Source organism: Manacus candei, unplaced genomic scaffold, assembly GCF_025592945.1.
Source record: "Manacus candei isolate 608988 ecotype Guabito, Panama unplaced genomic scaffold, ASM2559294v1 h1tg000088l, whole genome shotgun sequence".
NCBI classification, from domain to species: Eukaryota; Metazoa; Chordata; class Aves; order Passeriformes; family Pipridae; genus Manacus; species Manacus candei.
In genome coordinates, this window is record NW_026138136.1 from 9,217,276 (window position 1) to 9,238,441 (window position 21,166).

A 21,166-nucleotide genomic window follows, 5' to 3' on the forward strand; every position below is an offset into this window, starting at 1 on the left:
GTGATGCTTTTGATCTGTAAAATTCAGTTTCACTGAGTCCTACTGAAGAGTATTTCTGCCCTCTACATTCATAGCCTTAGCTGAAGAGATGGAATTTGTCTGCAACAGTCACAATAAACCCTGTGACTAGTTCAGGAGGACCATTACATAAGATCATAATGAATTTAAATTATGAAAACAGAATTGCTTGGGTGCTTGATTAAAGAAACTCAACTATGAACTTCATTTTGATTCACATGAACTCAAATCATTTTGACAACAAAATTACTAACACTAAAAATTATTCTTATGTCATGTAAGATTCATATGAATTCTTGAGTGTTCTTATTTCTTATTTTCTTATATTTTATTCAAAGTTGATGGACTCAATAATAGGCAAATTTCAATTCAAGCTCTGGATTTAAAAAAAAAAACAAACAAAAAAAACCCCAAGAAACCCCACCAAATAAACAAACAGAACCACATGGAAAGTGCACTACCCTTACATACTACAAAATGCTAACATATTCCAAAATAGGAATATTTCACCCATAATACATTTTTTCTAAATGCAGAGAGGTTTTTGTCATATCACCTATACTTACTAATTAGTTTGCATCAGTTTTTTTACTTTCCCCTATGCTGACACTGAAACACAACTGATAACAATATGTAATTTATTATTTCATTAACAAGATCTGAAAATACTTGCCACCTCAAATGATTACTTAAGCTGATGAATTATTTTCCTAGGCAGATATGAGGACAGAGGTAAATACAAGCACTCTGCTCACGATCTACAGTAAGCACACTGGATGCACATTTTCTTTAAATGCCATCTCACAGCTAGTTGCTGTCCACCTGAACACTGTTTCCTTCTATCCACAAAAGCATGAGTGTTTTTATGTTCTACATCAGATTTCACATAAATCACTTGTTCTGTATAACACTACAGTGGTTTTAACTGAAAACATCAGAAGTCTGTCAGTGAGACAGAATGAAATTTGCTTTGTGTTGTTTCATTATGGCTGAGAGAAAAAGCAAGCTGATGTTCTAGTCATTTCTCTTCTTTCTGCTGCCGGAAATTCCTGGAAGCAATTTTCATCAGCTCTTCCAACCTACCAGGCAAATCATTATCAGAAACGCAGCAAAAAAAATCTAAGTACTTGTAGAGGGCATAGTAAAGTGCAACTTGAGCATGGTGCTTCAACTTCATGTAGAAGCTCGTTAAACAAAAAAAAACATATTAAAGTTTCTAGATCTTAACGATGGCAGAAAAAATTTCCAATTGTAACTTTTGGGTATCAGCCTAACAGCACAGGCCTTAATTAGGACACTATTTAAAGAGAACATTAAGTCCTCTTTTGAGTCACAGCTTTTGAGTCAGACACACTTATCTTCAAATACACATAGGCTTATTTTCCCATTAAATGAAACTATCAGGAGACATTAGCTAAAGCAACAGATTTTCATTCAGTTTGTTTACACAAGTCATCTCCAATTGTGGGGCAGAGCTTTTTAATACATTCCCTTCCCTCTTCCTTTCCATCCATAACATTCTTTTTCGAAACTAGACTACAGATGTTTCCTTTGTAACTCCTGAGAGAGAAAGCCCAGTGTTTAGTCTTTGTAGTTACTACCTTTCACCCCAGTGTGGTCTTATGTTACTATCTAGAGTTCACAGCTGCTTTAACAAATAATTCCAAAAGCAAGTTTCTAGCTGTGGGAGGGATACAGGCAGGGTTTACAGTTCTGCTAACTTCGTATTCACAACACAGATGAAAAAAAAACTATTACAATTTAATAAGTCTAGCAACACAAACATCAGAATTTTAAAATGCTGTAAACAGTAACAGTATTACTGCAGGAAATTAAGGCTTGCAGAAAAGGTGTAGTCTTAACTTGAAAGACCTCACTGCTACTACCAACACAAACAGGTACTACGGTTTCAGTATTTCTTATATCCATTTCTTACATCCAGGTTTACTTTTTCTTCCAGCAAACACCTGATCAAAGCAAAGGAAACATCTGCTGCAGGAAGCACCACACAGTCACTTGCCAATCTATAGCTGTCCTTCAAAAAATTTAGGAAGTTCTAGACATAACACTGATTATTTCCTTTTCAATTTCCCAACATCTCAGATGTTTGCACAAGGTTTTACATACCTGCAAACTTGTTCTTCTGAGGGTGACACAAACAGATCCATTCATTTTGGTTAATAGTATGAAGTTTTTGGCTGGCAGTAGCCAGGAGCATTCTGTCTAAAAGCCTTGCAAACAACAGCAAGTCCTACTTAGGTAAGACCAGTATCTTCTCTCTGTATTTTTATAATGAGGAATTCAAAAGGCACCTCAAGGGTATTAAAGTACCTGGTACCTTGTGGTATCTTGTATTTTTTTTTCCCCTTTCAAATAAAAAGTAATGGGTAAGCTGCAGAGTGAAAATTAAAAACCCCCATCCTTCACAAATAATAAAGGTGAAATTGCTAAAAAAAAAAAAAAAAAAAAAAAAGTTGTAACATTTTTATTACCCTTTTTTAAAAGCAGAGCATGTTCAAGGTGACAAGCAATGTTTAAAATGTGATGAACTGAAGCAAATATTATCCTTACTTCACAAGGATAAGCAAAGTATAACCTAAAACCTGCCTTAGTAAAGCCAGGATTTATATTCAAATATCTGGCAAGTCAATTTAAAATGTGGAAGTCTTCAAGTGTTTCTGCTGTTCTGAATTGATCTGTGATATCTAATACTCTTTCAGGTACCGAAAACTGAGTAACTATGCACCATGGTATCTGAGCCTGCAACTGTTAAGTCACTATATGAAAAAGGTATATTTATTACTCAAGTACATACAGGTTATAAGCTTGCTACGAGAAATGGGTCAAATAAGCATTATGCTCATAAAATGCGTACAACACAGGGCAATAAAATGCACTGACCACTTGACTTTGCTTTGCTGTGTTTGACCTCCAGGCTGCTGTTCTCCATTCTAGTCCTGCAAATTACTGCTACAAAACTCTACAACTGTATCTCCAGCCACTGAAAAAAGTGCTCATGGAAACAAAGCAACCACATTTAAAAGATACACTATCTACCTGTAGAAATGCTTTGCAAGCCTACTTCTATTGCAGAAAAGAGACCCAACCCAGGTCTTATTTTATATATTCCATTTTGTACAGGGTAGGATAGGGAGAGCTAGGATGAAAAGAATTCATTGATTAGAGATCCTTAGCCTATATTTCCTTCCTGATTGTTAAGAGCTACATACATTTCTCTGAAAAACAATACAAGTTACTTGAAACTGGGCCACAACAGAAGGAAAGTACTTATGGTGAAGGTCTCCTCCCTTTATTATTAAAAGGTCTACAGTCACGTTCCCCTCAGCACAAGAATATCTGAATTGACTCAAACACCTCTTTGTGTAGAAGTCATAATCCACAAACTGGAAGCACTGCCAACTCAGCTTCAATTTTTGAAGCTGCAATCCTGAACAGAAATTAATGATTCATGTCAAGAGATCACACAACATGTTGTTTGGTACCATTATTTCCGTTGCCAAGCATGTATCAGAAGATCTTAAATATTCAAAAGTCCTCATGAGTATAGATGAACCTTACTGCCCAATTCCTGCTACCTCCAAGCTACAAGTTCTGTAATGGTTGCATTGTTGGCAGCTCAGCTTTAACTCAAGATTAACTTGAGTTACTGTGCTGCTGCCACATTTATGGAGTTGGAGATCACCTACAATACTGCAAACTCTATCCCCTAACAAAGGGCAGTGTAGCACTCATGCTACAAATCAATTTTTGACTTCAACCAAAGCTCAGCAGAACACTTTAGCTGCTCAGCTGCAAGGTTATGAAGAAATGAATTATTTGCAGTGGACTTGAAAAGTAGGAAGCATGATGGAATATATTACCCTAAGTAATCTGTCACTGAACGAAAAGAGCTGACTTACAAAGGTTCTAGTGAAGTACAAGCGGTAAAAAGAAAAAAAAATAGCAAGGAAAGCACTACACCCTGTGATTACATTAAAGCCATGCTGGAGGGCAACAGCAGACAATAGTACCAATCCAGTCTTGTATTGTGAAACAAAACCTAAGGACAAGAGGCCTGTTATACCACTGCCATCCCTGAACTGTTTACTTAACATTTTTGCCTACACTTGGAACCATTAATTGTGAACCAAGCAGGAAAAAAAAAAAAAAAAGGCCTTTGAGTCCACAGCTACAGACAAGGGTGAATAACTTTTTGCTGTTTACCTTTAAAAATCCATGACAAAACCTTCAGGAAGACAAGTCAAACTATACTGAGCCATAAAGCTCAATCATATAATAAAAGTGTACTGAACATATAGTATTCTCTCAACATGCCAAGAAACCACACTTATAACCAGATGTGTGAGTGTAAGAATATGAATATTGTCTATATAGCTGTAGAAAATCAGGAATGCAAGACAGTGACATCGTCAATAAAAGTGTCTTAATTAAATGCAAGCTGCTAAAACACGGTAGTGGTTTTACTTCCCAGAGTAGTATTTCCTTCATAAAAATTTGGATCTAGTGACAACATATTCCCCAATTTTAAGTGGTAAGTTGACAGAAACAGTATGTGAGAAACTGGGTCATCCAGTATACACTAAGTGTAGTAATGCTTCATTTTTCTGTAATGTCAAAATGAGTGTGAGAGGCTGTCTTGTTTTTCTAGAAAAAGGTTGCATGATCCCCTACTCACACTTGTTAATACGTCATGTAAGATTTCAGACTATCAGATCCTTTATTTGAAACGTAGTAAGAGACTATTTACTCTGTAATCAACCTGTGGAAGAGGTAAAAGCAAAGCAACATGAGAGAACAGTAAATCAAATACTTCTCTCGTTCATTTCATTTTTAAGGCCATGTTAACCTCAGAATGTGTACAGGACAGTCTTATCAAAAGGACATGAACACACCTGGGTATCAATTTATGTATACCCAATTCTCTGTTCCTGTATAACATAAAAAGCTCCTTTTATCAGCCTTCAGTGAGACCAAGAAACCAACCAACACTTCTGTTCAAAAAGTAGGGGATAGGCAGGGAGTTAGGACGGGTATACGAAAAGGAAGCAAAGTGGGAACAATCAACCCAAACAGCAGAAAACTTGAAATGGTATTAGCACTCAAAGTTTTCATAAAGAAATGGTTCCATAAAATTATTTCTGCAAAAATTTCCATTTTCTCTAATCGACAGAATCATATCTAGTTAGAAATCCTAGACAGAGCTACAGTACTCTGAACCTTAAATATTTATACTAATCTAAAACTTACAAAAGTGAAGAGAAAATACTCTTTAGGATGATGTGAAATTTGAGGGAGGTTCCAAAAGGGCATAAGTGCAATTATAAAACATACATTCTCTGCTACCTAATAAAGTTTTTTATTGTGCTTGTGAAGGACAAGCCCTACATTCATCACTTCTCATTTCTGATCATGTAAACCCAATAGCTAGAGTGTAAGTGAAAGCCTGAAAAAGTCTTGTTTTCACAGTTCTCTCCTTTTGGTAATGGCAGCTTCAATGCAAGTGACCCCCAAACTTCTCCATTGCAAATTTCGAATGATTTTATCAAAAGGACCTGGGAGTTTTAAGAACAATCACGTGACAGATTTAGTCTTCAAGAAAAAGGAATGACACTGGATAAATATTTATCCATCTCAGGCATAAACTCAGTAATGTTTGTGAGAATACAGATGAAAATAGCAGAGGTTTGGTACGACTAGTTACAGAAATCCTCCTCTTCAAGTTTTCAAAAACAACAGACAATACAAGATTTTGATTCTTAAATTTATTTTTAGCAGGATGTGTGTACTAATGGATGGTGACATCATTAGAAGATAGGTCCATGTCCACCACCTGCAACAGAAGCTAGAAAGACGTTAAAGAAAACAATTTAAGAGTTAAAAATGACACTACTTACCCCAAACATACTTAGGAAAGTCACCTACTAAGCAGTACTGTTAGCTTTTGATGCAGACATGGTATTATTTATTTGTTACCAAAATCTCCTTTCAAGATTTAATGCATACATTACCTTGATTTTTATGTGAATCATGTGCTTCTGCTTCAGAAATAACAATTAGAGAAACTCTCAATCTTAAAAAAACTACTCATAGAAAGATTGGTTATTCAAAATTACTTACCTGTAAATTGTCTTTAGAAGATAAAAGATCTGCAAATTTAGGTCTAATGGTCCCATCTAAACTTGAAAGCTAATGAGAATTCTCTGGAAATTCAAATTCTATCGCTGTTAAACCAGGTCAACAGCAAGTAACATCTCTAGATTCAACCAAGAATACATCCACTTGTTTCTTGCCATACCTGGGTGTTTAACAAATCAGTAAGCTAGGGTCTCAGCATTATACTCACAGATTGGTGATACTAATTCAGGAAGAAATGAAGACTTGATATGTTACGACCCAGAGACCATGTTATGCTAAGAAAAATGTCAATAGCCAGAAGTCTAACAAAAGAAACAATCTTGTCTAGAACAAATTAATTTCATCAGAAATCATACTTGAGCAGCGAAACCTAGGAACACAGTTCAGGGAAATACATTCTCAAAGAATTAGGTGACAGGCCCCTTTCCCAGTGCTATTTCAAAAGTGAAGCCAAGAAGCAAGGTTCAATTTAAGGTATGGAATTTCCCAAGACAGTAAAGACAGAGTCCTTGCTTCCTCTCCATTTCTTAGGAACTAAAAACAAATCACAGGAGCTAAGTCAGGAGGCCCTGCAGACAGTATCATGAAAACATCCTGATCTTAACATTTCAAAACATCAAAATGTTTATCAGCCTCCACTTCTCAAACCAAAAAGCACTAATGGTAGTGAGCATGAGGTCACTTCATTTATCTTAACACTAGCTTAGAAACTTCATTGTAAGGTTGTTGTTCTTAACGATCTCTTGGCTCATCAGCCTTTATTAGTAACCTGGGTTGACACCATATCGGCTCACAGTTCTTTATTAGTAATTCACATGTATACCACACTGATCAGCCTAAAAACATTCTTACAGTATCCTTCAACATCCCAGGACTTCATCTGTTTAAAACAGACTGCTACAGCTACTGAAGAATGTCTCCCACTTTTTAAAGAAAGACCTCATACTACTCCAAAATGGAACTGTGCTGTATTAGAATGCAATTCTTTAGCAGTTTAAATAATTCAGCCAAGAAACTTGGTTTTAAGGACTATGACAGCCCAGTAATACGCAACTCCTGTCTCTTACAATTATGAATTCTCTGATCTAGTAATACTGGGAAATTAAACTGGTTTATATTTGATGAAAACAACGAACAAGGGCAGAATCTGCTCACAGTTGCACTACCATTTGTGATTTCTTTTTAATTGAGCTCTCTTGTTTTCACAGAATTATAAATCTGTCTGAAACACCAAGTCACTGCCTTTTGAGCAACTCACTATCCCAGTGGTCTACTATACCTAAACAGGGAATAATTGCTGGTACTGAGCTACAAAAACAAGTCAGTGTCTCTAGACAACCAGTCCTTCACTGAAATTGGGTATTTGTCCTTCAAACTTACTACACACAGTCAGAGGGGAGGTAGGGCATGTGATGAAAAGCTTAAGGCTTCCTGTTCTTTAATCTTCCAGGTTCCATTATCCAGGTGGGTCAGTTGCTATTGCAATCAGAACTACTGTGATACCACCTATCTTACATGAAGTTGGTTGATATTCTTCCCACAGGATAAACACACACAGTAAAGTTGACAGGAAGAACCTTCATCAATTGCTTTTCTGTGAGGCACAGAGGAAAGTAAGTCAGGAAATAAGAGTGGGAATGATACAACTGATCTGAATGATGACTTCAAATACATTGTGAACAGCATTTTCCTGAACAAAGGCAATACAAAATCTGAACTCAAGTTATAAAAAGGTAAAAAAAAACCATTAAGCAAAGAAAATGTTCCTGACAGGCCTGTATGACGAAACCTCAAGAGTAATTAATTTGGGCACCATATATGCATATGCTACAGTTACAGGGCACTGCAATTGTTTAGATATCTCCTCTTGAAAAATGATACAGCTTCAGTTCTATTACTGTAGTACTCAAGTTAGCCCTGGTAAGCAACTGACATAAAATTATGGACATATTCTAAATATGTGGGATGTTCAACAGGAGGCTTTACAGTATTACATGGTAGGAAAGGAAAACAGATGACTGGGAATAGCAAAGAATAGAATAACTTAGGGGATCATGCTCATAATGAGCTGCTGACTCTGCATCCTTCTTTTATTGTGATCTGTCTGGTCCTAATGGTGCTAGTGCTGCTAACCAGCTGTATTAGAGGCTGTAGAGGCTAAAACTCCATTTTACTAGGTTTAATGGATGCTTGAGTCTGGTTAAAAAGTTGTGCTGAAACCAATGATTAAATTCTTATCCTTTAGCAAATACATAACTAAGACTTACAACAGTGAATGAAAGGAGCATGAAAAAAAATTGTGAGAAATTACGTTTGTAACACTCAGGGTAAGAGTTTTTATCTGCACTACTAAAACTAAGTCTGTACATATAACAAAGACTGAATAGCTAAAAAACCAAAGAGCTGGTTTAACAGGTTTAGAACACTGGAATCAAACAAAATGTTAATAATGTGCTGGAAGCAAAGATGTAAGAGCGGCAATTAAATATTTATCTTTGGAGATACCAGTTTTTTAGGCCAACTAAAAACATTTGCAAGAACAAGCTTTAGTGAAGAATGGACTAAAACAAAACATTACGCACTTCCAGCTTATGTTCTTTCTCTGCAAGGAATTCTTTTTGACATCGGAGAAAGTCTGATAACATTCGAGTCAGCTGTTTTCTATCATCTATTTCAGCTGCCAACCTGCCATTGTAATCCGCCAGCAACATACATGCATCATCTACCATTTTGGAAAGTTGCTCTCCAGATTCCTTATCTAAAAAGCAAGCAGAGAAAAACAAGTAAAGCGTGATTTCATCACACATCGTTAGGTTCTCACAACAGCATATTGGTTACTGGGTCCCCAACCCTCACCTGTTATTCTGTCTAACAGGGACACATCTTGGACCTCTATAGGCAGCGAGGCTATTCTCTGATGAACTGCTGCATCCCCAGAGGCAGCATTTTCTAGTTCTTGTAATGCTCTAATGAGATCTGTGGTCTGAAAAAAGCATGCAAGATGGAGAACTACTTTAAGTAAACAGATCCTAGAACAAAACAGTATCTTACAATAAGCTTTGGAATTGATTTGATGGCAATTTCAACAGCATTTGCAGCATCAGCTTTTAGATGGAGAACAAAACCAAACCTTTCATTCTCAGGACAATATTGCAGCGTTCCCAGTTTTAAAGGTCACCTTCCTTCAACAGATTTTTTTCATTTAAATTCTTGGTATATAAGGATTACTTATACATCTTTTATTTTTGACAGTGAATATTTTACAATACCTTTCATTTTACTATAGATTTTTAACATTATCTTTCGTGTCATTTTGCTTCATTATTGCATCAGACTAGATCAGTGTGCTTCTTTTGAAAGTAGAGCTCATGTGATTATTTGAGGACAGTCATTCCTGACAATAACAAAAAGCCTTTTGAGATAGGGCAATACCATAATAAAAAACCCGCACGAATTAGGAAAGCTATAACAGTGCAAGGTAGACAATTTTTCCCAACCATCATGATTGCAACTCTGAGAAATATTTTACTGATAAATCCATAACAATCTTACTCTAACACATGGGTTACTCATTACTACCGTGGAAACTGAATGAGAACCCAAAACACTGTAGAAACTGCTGCTGAAATCCTGATGTGAGCAAAGCTGGACATACAGTTAATACATTCAGGTTTAGTGTCAAATGACTAAAGTTACAATATACATGTAACCTGAAATACTGTGAAAAGTTTTTGCACAGAAACAGTACCTCATTAAAAAGAAAAACAGAGATCATTCAAAAACAGGAGTAACTGAAAAATTCTGCATGAAACCATATGTAAATACAGAATTTTATAAACATGTTTTTACCTGAGGAGGGTCAGTGGGAGAACTTCGAGGTGAACAGTTATTTTCATCAACTTTTATCTGTTCATACGTGCGCTTCCTCCCCTTTCTGTCTCCATCTAAATGAAAACAAACAGAGCAGTCAGGGAAATAGTATTTCAAAGAAGAGACTGAACCTTGATACACACACAAAATACTTACACAAAGCTTGCCTAAGTTGTTCTAATACATCATTTTCATAAACAGACCTTTCTTCCCAGATAGACAGCACTCGGCCAAGGTGTTTCTTACAACTCTCATCAGACTCACTGTTACAGGGGAAAAAAGTAAGTATCAGCACTAGGTAGAAGTACAGTGCTGCTATATGATTATTTTTCACAGAAGAACCTTCACATACCTTAGCAATATCCAAGCATCAGAAGTCAAATAATCTCAGAAAATAACAAAATCACATTTTAAAGAAAGAAAAGCAAATGCCAGTTCATGGTGTCTTAGCAAGCACATAAATAAAAAAGGGCCAATGCCCAACTCTGTTTTCTTGCTCAACCCATAAATCTGCAGGTCTGTAACCCTATTATGCAAACACTGCAAATAGGTTTGTGCTGCTTCAACAGCTGTGTATCATTGTGAAAATAATCCTGTATCAAGACTCTAGCTTCCTCATGCGATGAGATTAATGGCTGCTGGGGAAAAACAAATCATGAAACACCAGCAACGAAAAATATCAAACTGTTGCAGCACATATACACAGACTGAAAGCAAGTCTTAGTTTCAGGAATAGCTGACAGCTTTCCAAAGCAGAACGGACTGAATGCTGATGAATTTACTATGAAACTTCATCCAACAGCATTAAGACTCTCCAAGATCAAAAGAACACTGAATAAATTAAATTAACAAGACCTCAAGTAGAGAAATAGCACACAAAGACTAGTTGGGCCAGAAGAGACCAACTGAGGACTTCTCTAAATCCCCCTCAAACACAGTATGAAGAAGGACAATGCACATACAAGTTTACCGTACCTTGAAACGTGCTTAAAAGCCTCCACTATTACTGGAGCAAAGTCTTTTGTAAATTCTGGTCCTTTTCTTTTGCTGTTCTGTATGACATCATTGGCCAAGTACAGGAATGTCAGCTTCCTATTTGGTTTTGCTAATAAAAAGAATAATAAAGAAAAATTAGAAATTTTATTTCCTTTAACTAATATCTACTTATCCACATTTATACCAAATACAAACACCCACCTCCGGACCTCCCCCACTCTGAAATAAAAGATGTTTTTTTCTGTTTTCATTACTGCTTACAACCATTTCACATTTACAGCATTTTCATGTGAAAAGACTCCAGTCACCCATTGGGTTTTCTCTCTCTTCTGCTCTCTTTGTACAAATTCCTCTTCCTTCATAGTATGAAAACTTCTTTAGCATCATCTTTGAAAACAAACAGGAAAACCCCCAGATATTCCAAAGTGTCCTTCAGACCCCAACTATTCTCAGGTCTTTTCCTAGTCTTATGAGATTTGTCTGTTAGGTAGCCCTCATGGATTTCTTCAGCTTTCCTCTGAGCCTGCATAAATTTCTTACACTCATGAAGTCCTCTCACAAGTCACTTCACAGATCCACAGTCATTCATTCCTGAGAAGAACCTCCTCCTTTTCAGTCTGAATTTCATCAGTCTTACATACCCACTTCTCCTTCTTGCATTTGAGCAAATTGAACAGTCAACCCCTAGTCAGTCTCCTTATTATCACTGTGATACTTTCCTCCCTCATCTCTTAATTGTTAAAATACTCACATGCTGGTAGCTGTAACATCAAGAGAACATTCAAAAACCACTTTCAGGCTCCTTGGTGTATCCCTTCTCCGAGCATCTTAAGTATTCTACCTCCTCTCCATTAATGTGGAATAGATTACAAGCTTGCAATTTACAAGTTGCTTTTGAAAATCTATTCCATGTTTTTTAAGTGTTCCTACCTGGGTGTTTACATTTACAATCATACTTCATTAATCTTCAGCAGTCTACAAGTCTATAACTCTTATTGTAACACTTCTATCCTTGGTTAACACCAGAATATCATTACCACTACATAGTCTCAGTATGTACACTTTGATTTTAAAAAGAGATTTCTTTTGAAAGACAAGGTTTTTCTGCCCTCTCAACTGTAGTAAAGCCAGTCCAGGATTTCCTATAATTCATGCTTAGTCCACAATATGATTTGATTTTGTTAATTTCTATTCCAACCTCTCAAAAATGCAGAACCATCACCCTCACATACAAAGAGAAAATTCATTGTTGATATGCTTTCACTCCAGGGAAATGTTTTTGAAAATAAATTTTGCACTACGGAAAGACTCTTATGAGGGATTTCTCCTTGAAGTACTGAATTTTTCCCATCCTCTTGGACAGACATATCTAACAAGTTGAGAGTTCTGGACTAAGTGGGGGGAAAAAAACCCCTCTGCTAAACGTAAAAACACACCTATCTCTTACAGTCAAGGCAAACTAAAGAGTGGCAAAAAAAAAGAATTAGCTTGGAAGTGCTGGACACAAGGTGGATCTATTAAAAGTCTACTCCAAACACTGAAGTCACTAAAGGAAATAAATTTGTGACAAAATCTGGCTAATCTAAAATGTAGATTTTTTTAAACTTATGCTACTCAACTTCTATATTAAAACCTGACTGATGATACAACAACACATCTCCTACTAGGTTTCAGGTAAAACAAAGTTCTGACACATAGAAAGCTTTGAATTATTCAAAGAGAGAATCTTAGAAAACACATATTGTCTCACAGGCATACCAAAAAGTAACGAGCACTTACCAAAGATGACCCTGCACCCCTCCCCATTTCTTAAATAAGCCCAGAATTATGACTCAAAATCTAATGAAGCAGGCCACTCCCCATACTATATCCTCTGGAACTGCATGCAAGATAGGTCCTTGTCCATCCATTTTACAGAAAAAAAGTCATGTTTTAATGCTCAGTGATGTAACTAATTTGTGACAAATCTTATCTTTCCAACATAAGCCAAATCAATTGAGCTGGCAAAGACAGGAGGTGCATGCACAGTGCCACGAAGTCAGGTAGTGCTGATTCTCACAAAACCTAGACTTGATCTATTCACTGCAGTAAAGACATCCATGTACCAGGTTTGGAAAAGCCTTTGAAAACCCAGAAACTCACTTTCAGGCTTATTTCACCTAGTACTACCTTTTCAGCTTGCTATTACAATTCAACATAGACAAAGCTGCATATAATGAACAAAAATCCTAAACCCACTATTAAGCTAACTGTGGCTTTGGTTAAAAGTTCAATCAATACTGTACCCTTATGTTCACAAAGACAATTGTGAAATAAAATTGAATCCCTCTTGCTGTAAGAATGTGGTGCACAAAATTCCAATGCTGAAAATTATGCCTAGTCTTGAGAATGGCTTCCTTTCATTTCACAAATCTTCAAGACTTACATACTGATCTACTAGCAACCTGCCTTACCCATGAGACTAAAGTACAATGTAACCTCTGGCAACTGAAGCTGACAAATTTGAGCTGAAAAGCATTCTACTATGACTGTAAATTAACTATTGAAGTCTGAAATACAAAACTGAATTCAGGACCATATAGATCTGTTCTGGAAAAAAATTATGTTAAAAGCATCTCTCTTCACTCGTAGTGACACGAACTTTGCAGTCCAGGGCTTTGATAAATCTCAGAACAACAAAATGGATCAAATGGATTATTTTAAGTGTCCTCAACACGTGGCAAGGCTATTAGCAAAAGCATTCCTACTGTGAGAAGAAAATGAAGGGAAAAAAACATAAGAACTTAGGTTGAAGAAGGATCTGTAAGGCACATGCTGCCAGAGTGTACAGTGTTATAAGTAGCCAGCCCACAGTACCTCTGGTACCCTAACAGTACAGTGAGCTAACACAAAACTTCTAAGAAATCATCCACATTGGACTGAGTCATTTTTTCAGAAGATTTGTGCAGCGTTCGCATAACTCCTCTGCTTGTTTCAGTTAGATTTACCATTTAGCCACCAAAGTAGCTCCCTGAAGTACTGTATTCTGAAATATTTTAACATGTCAACAGTGTTGGTTGGTGTAAGACCATATTAAGCATATTATTCTGATTATAAAGCATCCATAATGACACTAAGTGGGATCTGCATCTTGCAAATGAAACTATGTCTGTCCGAAAAATGTACCTGACATGTTTAAATGCCAATGAATATCCTTCAGATATTAATGATATTTCACCTACAATTGGCATACTGAGGTATCTAAGTGGAAATTACATTTTTAAGTCTTAGTTTTTGGCAAGCCATGCTTCTTAGGAAAGCATACCTGGTACGCCTGGTTCTTTGCCAGTTCAATATAGATGCCCTGACATTATATGCTTTAGTCCATAACACTTAGAGAGCTCTTAACACTAAGACACCATTTTAGTGCAAGAAACTAGTATTTTTACCTTGAAAGGCAATAAGATGGTCATTTTCACTGAGGTTAGCTCTGGCAATCAAAGGCACCATAATCACCTATATTTGTCTTCTCCAGGTTTACCTCCTGATTTGAAATTGAGCTCTCATGAAGATTGCTAGTAACATGCCCATTAGTTTCATGCTGTTCTACACCTCTTCCCTAGAGCCAAGAGATATTTACCATCTTAGATATAACTACAGAAAAACACCCAAGCATAAGAGATTTCACTCACTTCAACTGTATAGATTGACTGAGCCATCTGAAAACGTTATATCAGGCTTTAAGGTTCTACAGCCCAGCTTTGCTACATCGACTGACCTTGAAAGAAAATACCATCTAACAAGAGGTTTTGAGATAATAAGCTTCAGTATATTAAAATCCCACAATGGTTATCAGGACTAAACAGTTTATTTAGCACACTAATGTTATGTAATATGGATTCAAATAAAGACTTGGCTCAATAGCTTTAGAATTACTTTAGTCTCCATACATGCAGGAGAGTGTCATCACTTCTAGAATCTCTAGGACACTTCCTGTCTCACAGCACGTTTCACACCTTTGCAAGAGAAGTTCACAACATCTCTGTAAACACTCGACAAGCTTTCAAGCTTTTTATTACACAACCAAACATCTTCAGGTCAAGCAGCACTGAAGCTTGAGGGCAAGATCACTGATTCTTCACACTGAGGAGAGCTAACCTGAGTTTTTATGCAAGCTGATGAAATGCAGCATTTTTTGTAACATGACTGTAAAAAGCCACTTGAGAGGCTGCCACCAGAAAGGACAATTTAAAAATAACATAATCCATAAAAGGCACACTGTACAATGAGCACTTAAAATTCATTAACCTTCTTTTAAGAAAAAGTTAAACTAAGTGTTCAACATTGCACAGTCACCTGATTCTCCTGGTGAATTTTACCAAGGTTTGATAACTGCTGTGTTTTCTTTTCAAAGAGGGGAATGGGATTGCCCACTTGGATTGACAGTCCAAGTACTAGGACTTTGAGTTTGGAGGCCAATAACAAAGAGAACACAGCACACAGACACTTCTGGGAAAAAGGCCATCAGCATCAAATTACCAGGGGATGCAGAAAGCTGGTCACAGACCAAGGAAACCATTCCAACATAATTACTCTGCAGAAGCTTCCCCACTGCACTTGGTGTATCTTGAATTATCTGAACACATGAAACAAACCAATTTCTTTCATTGGCTCGCCTGGCTAGTACAATGCCAAGATGGATATGAATTAACGGCAACAACAGTTTCAGGACAAGAAAAAGACGCTACACTTAAGTATTCAGAATCAGAATGGTAAAAGACAGGCACGTACAGGTAAAATATGAGGTCTCGAGATACAGCACTAATACATATTTGGAGTGCACTATCCAAATATAACTATTTTCAATAGTTATACTCTTATATTGCTACTCTGTTGCTCCTAACTGTAGGTCGTTTTTTAAATCATGTGTGTAGCAAATAGGTTTCTCTAACCTGACTCAATTACTCCAATTCACCTAAAGTTTTGCCTGTTATTTGATGATCTCCAAACCTTTTGGCATAGATGAGAAAATTCATGTGGATAGGTAGGAAGGCACCCACAAGCACCTCTGTCTTAAGTATTCTTACTGGTCTCCTCAAGAACACCTACTAACCAACAAAGTCAGGAAGCCACAGTTTTCTTTCTTTTAATTAAAACAGAATCTATTTATTCTCTCACATGGGCCAATGACACTATGGCACCATTAAGTAAAATAACCTTACAATCAGCAGTACAGAAAGATCCCTTCTGGCAGAAAAAGCTACACGACATAGTATAGAAAATAATTGCAAATCAGGAACTTATTTCCTGTGATCTACTTCCCATCTGCAAGGCAATATACTGCAATCAGTTTTGGCTGTAGTTGTGCTTCAAAGCAGTTGACTTGAGTATCAGAGTAATTTAAATGCAATACAACTTTCAAATCTGCTTTCAGTGTTGCTAGGCCTTCTCAATTTGCCTACTAAAATCCTCTATCTTCCAAATTTCAGCAGCTGCCACAACAGCCACTAGCTTCAGGAAAACATATTGCATCAATGCCAACAGCTATACTGAGTGAGGATCCATACACCAGCATATGTCCCAATAGCAGAAGTTGCAGACAAACAACTAAATAAGCAAAGAATAGTAGCTTCTCATACCATTGAATGACTTCAACACCACAAAACCAAAAAAAAAAAAAAGGCATATTAACTGGAAGAGCAGGTAAACTGTCAGAGTCGAGCACTAAAAAATACATCCATCCCTCTGTAGCAGCCCAGATGTACTTACACAATTGTGGCTGTCTTAGAGCTGCTAACCCAGATAAGCTGTGCAGGGAAGAGTGATCAGTGTGACAGGGGTGGGGTGACAGATGACAGCCAAAACAAGAGGGTAAGTGATTAAGGGAGGTGGGGGATGATCAGCATCAGTTTCTGAGGCTGACTAATCAATGAGATGCCACATCAGGTTCTGAGGAAACAGATACTTGAATCTGAAACCAGGTTTAAAGATACAACACGACAACGTCCTGTGCAGAGCCAAGAGCTGGACTTGATGATCCTTCTGGGTCCCTTCCAACTCAGAATATTTTGTGATTATTAAAATATCATTAGGACATAAATACCTAACAAGTGACAGAGCTGGACCTGGAAAAGCCAACAGAAAATGAGATGACAGGAAAAGATTATTACAGACAACAACTGGAGCTTAAAATAACAACTCCTATATAACAAACTTTTAGCAAGTTTGGGGTTTGTTTTTCTTTGAAAAAGAATTCATTTTAACCCAGTACCCAGCAAATTGCACACTGAGCCTCCTGAACAAGCACTTATTGTTCACCCTTGAAGGCTGATGCTTTGAATTATGGAACTGAAATTTTTCATTTCAAAACAAAACATACAAACAAGTAAAAAATCCCTACCGTTTCAGAGAATCCTGAAACCAGGCAGCAAGAGATGCATGCAAGAGAACATACCTGATTTGCAAGTAACAAAAAATAATTCTCAACAGATTCCATCTCAGAAAAGCCTATTCAAAGGTGTTCCTAGGGGTTTTCCCAGCAGCCACTTACTGACTGCAGGTTTACACAACAAATTTTTATGTATTATACCACTACTCAGTTTAAAAAAAATACCCAGTAAGTTATTCCCTTTATGGATACACAAAATTACATAGTTTAAATGGGCCCATCAGTTGCATTTTGGGAATGACTGATGTATCCACATTACAAGTTAATTAATTAGTACTACTTAACTACTTAACTACTGAAAAAGCTTATGACTACCAAGTAATTAACTATTTAACTTCAAGTGTTACATTTCACATACATCTGAAATCTAGCCAAAGCAGGATCATTTTCCTCAGTACAAACTTTTCAAGAAAACCTGTACATGAAGGTGTATGGAACCGATGATCTCTAGATATGCCAGAACATGAGACCTGACTAGTATCAATTAAGCCAAGTAAACAGAAGGGCACTAAGACTTTATGTTGTGTAAATTATGTGTGCATTTGAAAAGCTGCCTCTTCACCTCTACTCCAACTATTTTAAAAATAAAAGAATCAGAACCAAACACTTAGGAACAAAAGAGCTCAGATCCTAGCACTGGTTTTCATGAATCACTAGAGACATGTTCAGAAAGGCTCATGCAAGCTCATCTGACTCAAGTGATGTTTTACCAAAACTGAAAGCATCCAGAAAAAATGTAACATCACACTATATTGTGTTCAACCTAGTTAGTTATACCATGTTCCATAAGCCCGAAAGGGAGTAAGCTGGAAGGAAGGTCTGGAGATGAGGGTGACAATAGATATACAATGAAAGAAAATAAAATTTAGAAAGGCAAGATTCAATTTTCAGTGCCAGTACACTGCTGGCTAGCAATAGCAGCTGGCAATGCCAGTAATTTTTGTGTACCTTTTCTCCAAATAGAGGTAATTTTCCTCTCAAGTAGGAGAGGAATCATGTTCATACAGCTTGGATGGAAGGCAAGTCAGGAGCCTTAAACTTACTCTGTTTACAGCCTCATTGCTAGCATTCTGCTTTGTAGTGTTTATGCACCTCACTTCACCACAGTACACTGGTTTTCCTTCCCATCCTCCACAGGCTGTCCACTTAGATCACTACACCCACCCTGTGGAGATTAGGGACTATATTGCAATTCTGTGATGCAATTAGCAAAAAGTTAATACTGGGTGAATGCAAGCTAACATTTTTGAAACTCAGGTACTGTTATCAGAGATGAAAAACTAAAATACATCCTTTGTATATTAACTATGCCAGGTTCAAAAGTTGGACAACAGCTTCGACAAACTCAAGACAAAACCAATTATGGCAGCTATGCTCATCCAAAGCTCAAAACAGGCTTAGAAGTGGAAGTCAGACACTGAAAACTGAGAAAAAGCAAAGCATTCCTCTGACTTTTTAAGAAGATGGTTATCCTTGCCTCTCAATGCCACCTTCAGACACATAGACCATGTATCAAAGACTTCATTTCTCCAATCAGTCAAACAGCACAACAGGAAAATTAAGGTTAAAGATTAAGCATTAATATCCTGCATTATTATGTAGTAGTATTGTGCACATTAATTAAGATGAGCAACCAAAACTCTGTCCCTATTTCAATTAGTTTAAGATGCCTTTCTGGCATCATACACCACCTCAAACATTCAAGTTGTTTGATTAGAAGGCCCAGAAATGTGAAATGTTTCAGACACAGATGGGAGATCCATTAATTTGTTCCAGGAACAAGAAAGCAAGTTTGCAACTAACATATAGTGAAAATGTGTTTATTTCATAAGACGAAATACGTCAAGTAAGCCTTTCTTACGGCAATGGTAAAAAAGAATTCAACTCTTGCCTGAAAGTTCAAAAGATCACACTTCTCACAAAAAGAGTATTTAAAAAAAACCCAACACAGTAGCCATGTTACATGAAACTCAGTGGTTCCTCTTTCATAAGTCCTGTCATGGCTTAGTGCTATTTTTCCTCTCCACTTGAAAGCCTAGTCTTCTACTTTTTCCATTAAAGATCCACATAATAGCGAGGCTCCAAAGGAAGCTATTGGAAGACAGCAATATTTCCTAGAGCAAAGCACAGTTCTATCAAGTGAGTTTTAATTTCTTAAATGAATTAATTTAAGATCAAGTTATTTTCTAGTCACATCAAATAAACCTTCACATGCCATTTCTCCCTTTCGGTCCCTGAACCACTATCTATAGCTGCAAGTTCCTTCCTGTTAAAAAGAAAGCCACATAAGCATTTAAGTGTGCAGATGTACACTTAACATAGTTAAAGAAACACACATTTTTATTATTATTCTAACACTGGTAGTAGCCATCTGGCAAAAACAGGAAGTAAAAACCACTTTGAACACATTAAATTGCTCTTCCTCCAGAGTATTCCCATCCTCAGCTGCCCTACAAGAACAGTTTCTGGCATGAGTGGACAAGAAATTCAAATAGTATTACAACTAACAACCATTATCAGAGATGATGAAAGACAATACCTAAAAGGCTCCGCCTTGGAAGACCTGTAATTACCTGTATTAATAACAAAAACCCCCAAATCCCGTCCCTCCTGTTTCCCACCTTCCTCTCTCCTTTCACAAGAAAAAAAGGGAGGCAAAACACGAGGGGCAGCCTCCTCAGAGGCATCTCGCTGAGGGAGGAAGGGATAATGGGAGGGAAAAGACAGGAGAGAGGGGACTAGAGGGAAAAAGAGGGAGGAGAAGCACCTCCTAGCCCACGGTCATCAAAAAACCGAGACCAGGGGCTGAACCCTGGCCCCAGTAGCTCCACTCTCCCCAGGCGCTGGGGCCCGCCCTCGCCCTCTCCCTGCCATCCACAGGTCGGGCATCCCCGCCGCCATCCCCCTGCTTCCGCCGCCGCACACGCCGCAGGGGGGGCGGCCACCTTCGCCTCCTCCTCCTGCCCCGGATCCGCCGCCCCCGGGGCGCCCCGGCGGGGCCCACCCGGCCCCGGCCTCACCTTTGCGTAGCTCCCGCTCCCACACGCTGACGATGAGCGCCGAGTGCTTGCGGTGGTGGATGAGCCACAGGCTCAGGGTCTGCACACTCTGCTGCGAGTTGCTCAGCTCCGACAGCTTCCGCTCCAGCGCCGCCTCCGAGAACGCCGACATCGCTGCGCTGCGCTGAGCCCCGCCGCCCCGTCCCGTCCCGGCAGGGCCTCGCTCAGTCCCCGCCTCTCGGGCCCGGCGGGGGAGGAGCCGCCAGGCAATTCCCGGCCCTTTCCGTCCCGCCGGCAGCGCCGGGCGCCAACAAAATGGCGGCGGCCCAGACCCGCGGGGAGCCGCGCGGCCCCGCCCCCCGCCCTCACTTCCGCCGAGCCCGAGTGGGAGGGCGGGGCTAGAGGGGCCGGCCCTGGGTGGGACGGAACGGGAGGGGACGCGATGGGATCCCGTCCCATCCTATCCCCGATGCATCCATCTGTACTGTGCCCTGGGAAACAACATGAAGACGCACATGCAGATAAGCCCCCCCCAAGGCAAACCCTCAAGGCCGATTTCTTTCACAGAGCAGGTTAAGAATCACAAGATGGTTAGGGTTGGAAGGGACCTCTGGAGATCATCCAGGCCAGCCCCCCTGCCAAGGCAGAGTCACCCGGAGCAGGTGACACAGAAACGCGTCCTAGTGGATTTGGAATGTCT

At 38.4% G+C, this 21,166-nt stretch overlaps 1 protein-coding gene across 2 annotated transcripts in view; it reads right to left on the minus strand.

The window, feature by feature from the left end:
* RPRD1A (regulation of nuclear pre-mRNA domain containing 1A) overlaps positions 1-20,821 on the minus strand; it is a 43,889-nt gene extending 23,068 nt beyond the window's left edge. The window contains exons 1-7 of one of the 2 annotated variants that reach the window (XM_051812652.1): positions 20,488-20,821; positions 11,020-11,149; positions 10,201-10,307; positions 10,024-10,118; positions 9,031-9,157; positions 8,757-8,932; positions 1,668-5,881 (exon numbers count right to left, since the gene is read on the minus strand). In XM_051812652.1, coding sequence (XP_051668612.1) covers positions 5,825-5,881; positions 8,757-8,932; positions 9,031-9,157; positions 10,024-10,118; positions 10,201-10,307; positions 11,020-11,149; positions 20,488-20,638 — 843 coding nt within the window. In that variant the 5' untranslated portion in view covers positions 20,639-20,821 and the 3' untranslated portion in view covers positions 1,668-5,824. Of the gene's footprint in view, positions 1-1,667; positions 5,882-8,756; positions 8,933-9,030; positions 9,158-10,023; positions 10,119-10,200; positions 10,308-11,019; positions 11,150-20,487 lie in introns of those variants that run through there. The other variant, XM_051812651.1, reaches the window with a different exon arrangement.
* Between the last annotated feature and the right edge of the window lie 345 nt (positions 20,822-21,166).